Source organism: Amyelois transitella, chromosome 16 (assembly GCF_032362555.1).
Source record: "Amyelois transitella isolate CPQ chromosome 16, ilAmyTran1.1, whole genome shotgun sequence".
Taxonomy (NCBI): domain Eukaryota; kingdom Metazoa; phylum Arthropoda; class Insecta; order Lepidoptera; family Pyralidae; genus Amyelois; species Amyelois transitella.
In genome coordinates, this window is record NC_083519.1 from 7674200 (window position 1) to 7680746 (window position 6547).

Below are 6547 nucleotides of genomic sequence, written 5' to 3' on the forward strand. Positions count from 1 at the left end.
AGTGTTAGTGTAGAAAAGTAGTACAGACCAAGTGTTTTTTCCTCACTATTTTCCTTATTAAAAAATTGAAAACTTTGAACGCGACCAAATTCGCGTGCATCAATATTTCTCATTTATTTCTAAACGAAAATAACAAAGAAATTTGTTTGTACCTATGTAATGTCCCTGCCTGTCTGTGTCCGTAATCTGTCAGATAGAAGTGTCAGAAGAATCAGAATTGTTTGTTTTGTCATATTTTTTTTGTGCCGCCGATACTGACCGGTAATTTATTACCTAGTTTCTCAATCAAACTAAATAAGATTTTTTTATTTTAAAGCAAGAAAATTTTATATGTACAGGAAGAAATCACATGAGCTTGGAGTATTATAATCCTATTAAGTAGTAGGTAATTTACAGCAGCGTTGTAGAACATCAAGGCAGATTTTGGAACATATAAAAGTACTGTGGGGCGCTTAATTACAAACAAATGGAATCATTAAAAACTATGAAGGACCTGGGTTACGCTTTTAATTCCGGTATGAATACCGTTATTGATATGATACTCCTGATTTATCAAAAGAATGTACCTAGCTATATTTGTGCGCACTTTGCGACACTCCAAACCTTAGTTGCTTTTTAGTTCATTTATGTAGATTAATAATTTATTAGTTTCTCTTCTCTATTACATATATATATATATATATATATATATATATATATATATATATATATATATATATATATATATATGTAAAGTCACGTTTATATTCCTTGCGGAGTAGACAGAGCCAACAGTCTTGAAAAGAATTAAAGGTCACATTCAGCTGTATGGCCTTACAATGGATTAAGATACAAATAGTGACAGGTTGTTAGCCAAACACCTATAAGAGGAAACTCAAGTTTACAAGCCCATCTCTTAGACTTCTTTTATTACATCCATGGGAAAGATATGGAGCAGTTCTATTCCAAAGTGCCAGAAACCATATTCAACATAAACATAAATGCAAAGGAGTAGCATAATTTCGCTTCTGTTGTTAAGTAAATCATGCATTATTTTTCAGCTGGACAGCTCAGGAAAGTAGATTCAGATGGCTTACCAACTGATGAGCCATTCCAGTTTAGTGTGAGTGACCAGCACCAAGAATGCCAGGCACATTATGAGAAGCTTGGCGATGCCATCACTAACTACATTTACCATTTATTGGAAACCCAAGAGAATCTGATGAGGTTACCGGTTCCCGTAGGGTCATCTCAAGGGACATTCATATTTGTCACAAAAGACTATGATAAAAAGGATGTATTAATGATACTGATAAATGGTTCAGGTGCTGTAAGGGCAGGGCAATGGGCTAGGTCGTAAGTATTGTTTTTAATTCTCTGTAGATCCATTAATCAAAATCATCTGCAATTACATTTTTATTTGTAATTATGCTTGAGAAACGACATAAGATTTAGTAAATACACAATTTACCAAAACAGATATATCCCAGTTAGGTATCACTTGCAAATTAAGCCAGGAGGATGAGGAGTATCACTTGACTTAATGACTACTTCCAAGTGACACACTTAGTAAAAAAAAATGGCTTGTGTTTAAACGCCTACCAGAAATGCACCTATATTACTTCCAATAAATTCGAAGTGCCTGCCATAACGGATAAATGCTCACCAAATTGTGTATCACACAAAATATTCTAGAAATAAAGCTATTTTGCTTTTTATTACATTCTATAAAAATAAATACACACCTTTAAAGTCAATTTGAGTCCAAATTTTGTAAATTATCGCTAAGGAGATGTTACCAATATTTTATTTTATTACTTTCATTTTAGTTATCTATGCTGAGGGAAAAAATTACAGTCAACCGCAAATATTTTTTTCATTCCAAATATAATATTGATTACACCAAACACAAGTTACATAATTAATGCATTATGCATTTAATTATATATTTTTATGCAGTTACATAATTACTTTGTTGTCAATTATTGCAACACATAATGACTAAGGTATACAATGAAACAAACCATTGGTAGATGAGGAAATAAAAAATCTAAATTAAAACAGAAATTTTATTAAAGTGTTCATAAGATTAATTTAAGAATAATCAATGGCACTTCAAAAGGAACACAATAATTACAGTCTTATACAATCTTATCTTATAAGATTAATTTGTACTTAAAAATAATCAATGGCACTTTATATTTTACGTATATATTACGTTTATATTACGTAATCTTAGCTTGACCATAATATATTTTGGATTTTGGTTACATAATTTGATTACAATAAAGCAAATTTGAACTGTACATTTTGGTATCAATGTTACTGTTTTAGTGAAACAATATTTGGTGAGCATTTATCCATTTTGGCAATAAAAAAGAATATTTGTACACAACGTACGATTATTCTGACGTGTGTATACTTATTTTGAAGCTTAATACGTTTTACTTTGGGAAACTAAGTATAGATTGATTTGAATTTATATGGAGTTAATTTATTTTACTGGGTACTAAAATTTGGAAAACAAAAGCTATTTTGGTGAGCCCTTAAATTGTACCCAAAAAAAATTCCTCTAGTACTAGTTATGGACGTTCTGTTCACCAAACCAATCTCATATGCATCTAATAACTATTGTCTGAAATCCTTCTTTTTTTAAACTCATATTTCACATTTTTGCTGTCACATTTTTTTGTTTCTGGTGGATAAAATATAATTTTTCCCTTCAGGCTCATCATCAATGACTGTCTAGATATGGGCACTCAAATCCCATATATCAAGAAAGCACATGCTAAAGGTTTTGGAGTCATGGTTTTGAATACAAATGACAATTGTTTACCAAATGGCAAGAAAATTCCACAGAGCAGCACAGCAGAAGAGCATGCTTCTTATGTCTGGGATAATTATATTGTGAAAGCAAAAGCTGAATCTGTGGTTATTGTCGCCCACAGTTATGGCGGGGTTGTGACCCTTGCCCTGGCTGACCGATTAAAAAATAAGTTTGACGAACGAGTGAAAGCTATAGCATTTACAGACTCTGTGCATTCATTTTCAAATATTAAAATGTCTGAACATTTCAAAGAGGTAAGACTGATGTACATAAATTATAAAATTTTGCTAGATTCCTTCAAAATCCCTGCTGGTGTCAGAAATATCGTTATTCGTATTGTTTAAACATAAAGTGAAGAAGTAAATATGTTAATATTAATTCAGTTATTGCATGAAAGTAAACAATCACTCAATCGCTTAAGTTTGAGTTAGAGTTATTTATAAGTGGATATGTGGAATAGAATCTATTTTTCAAATATGTAACCACCGCTTGCGCACCGCGCCCCACCGTAGGCGTGGCCTTAACTAAATTGACACTTAGTGCATTCACTAAATTGTCACTTAGTGCATCCACTGAATTGTCACTTAGTGCATCCACTGAATTGTCACTTAGTGCATCCACTGAATTGTCACTTAGTGCATCCACTGAATTGTCACTTAGTGCATCCACTAAATTGTCACTTAGTGCATCCACTACATTGTCGCTTAGTGCATCCACTAAATTGTCACTTATTGCATCCACTAATTTGAATGTAAATTCCTTCATCACTAATCAAGATTGTTGGCTCTGTCTATCCTGCAAGGGATATAGACTTGGAATAATTAACTTTGAAGTGACTTACTGTGCCTTAATTATATTGTTCCTGTTTACTTCATTGTACTCTTTTATCAAAGCTGTGTTCTATGTTGCTAGGTGTCTCGAAACTGGATTTCTTCATCAGCGCCTATAGATACTCCAATGAACACCCCAGACTTTGACTGCTCCAGAGTCTCAGCAGGTAAAACTTTAACAAACTTATAAATTAAAGCAATATGCAGAGATTAGTGCAAGTGAAAAGATATAGTGTAGATGTAGTGTGTAGTGATTTTATGTACATATGTGTATTTATATGCTGATTTGCTCATATAAGATTCATGCTGATTTTTAGAATTCACTTTTTTCTTATTAAAATCAACTATAAGTACACACCCACTCTGGTGTCAAGACTTTTTAAATAAACTACTCAATATATGAGTATTTATTTTGCCTTGCTGTGTTGATAAAACTAGAAAATTAGGAATAAATAACTGAATAAACTGTAAACAAAGTTTTTGCTAGTGTAAGTTGTATAGGTTCAGTCCTTACCAAGAAATGGTAACTACATAAACTAATATACACTTTTTAATTCCAGGGCATCCAAAACATGAGATGACATCTTATGCCTGCATGGACTCTGTCTTTAAATTTATAGAAGAGAAGCTTACAAAAGTGTAGAACTGTTATAGTTTGTTGTTGTTATTATTATAATGGAATGTAAATCATACATTATTAAACTTTAATGGTTTTTATTAATAAGATTAAAATATTAAACTATAAATAAGATTATGAAAATAATTTATTTCTTTTTTCCCTTAGAGTAATGTTTCATCCAATATTTTATGTCCTGCTTGTCAGCTCTCACTCCTAAGATGGCAGATTTTGAATTAACATCTTTCATGACGAAAGGAGAAAAGCCAGCAATATAGTCAGGTTCCAAGGCATTGGTCTTATTTCTGGCTATCTTGGTGACAAACCTTTTGTGTATGTGTTGGTCTTCTGTCAAGATTGGGTACTGGAAATGTTGACCTCCCCTCGGAGTAGGCAAGCTGAACCTTTTCCCTCTGGCTGTTAATGGTTTACGACCATTTATGTGTATGTGTTGGTTTCCCTCCTCGTCTATGCTCACACCAACTTTTTTTAATGTAGCATGACCACATTTAGGACAAAATAATTTAGTCATAACACTAGTTGTTTTGAAGCAGGTTGTGCAGCGAAAAATAAATGTCCTCAATTGTCTGATAACCCTCCCATCTACTGCAGTGACATTCAAACCAATTTGTTTGAGTACATTCTGCATGGCAAAGTCTGATGTGATACATGCCACTTCCACATCCTTGTCCTCAAATTCCCCAGCTTCCATTTCTCGTTTCTTCTCAGACAAATTTCCAGGTGTAATCCATTCTCCTCCATCACTATCTCCTTCACTTTCGCTTGTTTCATCATTGTCTTCTTCTTCATCTGATACTTTTGCGATTAAATTATCAACATCTTTGCCATCTGCCAAGTCCATGTTTTGAATTTGCTCAGCTATTTCATTTGCTAATTTGTCATCTTCTTCATCAATCTTTACTGATTCAGTTAAACCTTGCTTGCTTTCAATATTAACTTGTGATGTGTTTGCAGATCCATCACTTACTTTATTTAAATCTACTTCCGGGGTATTTTCTTCAAGATTGTTGTTATGGATTTGAGGATGCAAAGTAAAGCCTCCAATGCCTGTCACTTTAACGGTTTTCTGCATGGTCGGTTCTGTTTTAAGATGATCTATACCTACCTTCTCTTTTTCGATTTGGTAAGTAAGAGCCATCACTTTGATATCTGTTGCTGAGAGACTCGTATAGTCACCGGTTTTCTTTGCGAAGTCAGTTATAAATTTAACGTTTTCCACGAAGACATCCTTGGTCTGCAAGTCGTAAGGCAGCACAACCAGTTTTCTTCGTTGACGATCATTAGTTATTTCGTCGATAACCTCTTGAATGGTATACACGTTCTCGGCTAAATCCTGTAGATTAGCTGCTTTGATGAAAGCGGTTGTGTCAACAACCAAATGCTTTATTTTCTTCGTCATTTTATCTTGCTGTTTTTAATTATTTTTTCAAAGTTTTTTCTCCCCAAGAGTCGCGCACATGTAAAAACAACGAGGATTTTCGGAGCAGAAGAGCAGCAAACGAACAATTACCAATTATGACAAAGATAATGATTTTGACATTTGGGCAAAAGTGACAATCACATGTTGATCATAACGCTTTGTTTTTTTTTACATTTGATGGATATTTGCCAAGGATAAATAATCGATTTAAAAAAATATCAGTCGAAGTAAAATGATGAACTGAGATTGCCAACTTAGTTCTTTCGAAGCTTGAAGTTGTGTGCATATTTTACCGTGGTTGCGCTAAAAATGTAGAGTTCAACGCTTAGGGCCTATTTTCAGTAATGTGGCGTTTTTTTAAAGTTAGATTCACTTATGTTTGGTAATTAAAAATGGATGTGACAGAAGTGGCATTAAAGTAGAATAAACATTGTATAAATGAAAGCGCTAAGTTGTAAATCATCCATAAGTCATCTCTGTAAAATTGAGTAAAAAGTAAAAGAATATGATGCGCGCAGTCAACAGTAGTGAAGAGTCAAAATAACGCAATTAGAATTTCTACGGATTGTAGCATTGTGAGAATGTAAAGATGATTAGGATGAATTAAATTAGGTTGGTTGACTATAAAATATACAAGCAGAGTACCATTGGAAGGCCTAGATCAACGTATTTTGATCAATTCGGGGACGTTCTAGTGAATAGAATTGAAGAGAATAATTAATGTGAATTAACTGAAAGATGTATTCAGAGATTGATACAAGTGAACAGATATAAATATAGTCTCCGTTCACATAATTTTCGAATAGGATTTGTCAATAGATCTTTAAAGTTCAAAATCAGTAAAACATTTTTGT

At 33.1% G+C, this 6547-nt stretch overlaps 2 protein-coding genes across 2 annotated transcripts; one reads left to right on the plus strand and one right to left on the minus strand.

The window, feature by feature from the left end:
* The first annotated feature begins 187 nt into the window (after nt 1-187).
* Nucleotides 188-4329, plus strand: LOC106129596 (FAM172 family protein homolog CG10038). The gene is made up of 5 exons (XM_013328197.2): nt 188-515; nt 1041-1335; nt 2706-3060; nt 3719-3803; nt 4197-4329. The coding sequence occupies exons 1-5, from the start codon at nt 467-469 to the stop codon at nt 4277-4279; spliced, it is 867 nt and encodes a 288-aa protein (XP_013183651.2). The 5' UTR covers nt 188-466; the 3' UTR covers nt 4280-4329.
* A 7-nt stretch (nt 4330-4336) lies between these two features.
* Nucleotides 4337-5830, minus strand: LOC106129595 (RNA-binding protein NOB1). Its single transcript, XM_013328196.2, has one exon. The coding sequence runs from the start codon at nt 5670-5672 to the stop codon at nt 4401-4403; it is 1272 nt and encodes a 423-aa protein (XP_013183650.2). The 5' UTR covers nt 5673-5830; the 3' UTR covers nt 4337-4400.
* Between the last annotated feature and the right edge of the window lie 717 nt (nt 5831-6547).

Coding starts and splice junctions, on each gene's coding strand:
- LOC106129596 (XM_013328197.2), top strand. CDS start 467: ATGGAATCATTAAAAACTATGAAGGACCTGGGTTACGCTTTTAATTCC. Junction 1,336..2,705: donor GCAGGGCAATGGGCTAGGTC/GTAAGTATTGTT, acceptor TTTTCCCTTCAG/GCTCATCATCAATGACTGTC. Junction 3,061..3,718: donor TGTCTGAACATTTCAAAGAG/GTAAGACTGATG, acceptor CTATGTTGCTAG/GTGTCTCGAAACTGGATTTC.
- LOC106129595 (XM_013328196.2), bottom strand. CDS start 5,672: ATGACGAAGAAAATAAAGCATTTGGTTGTTGACACAACCGCTTTCATC.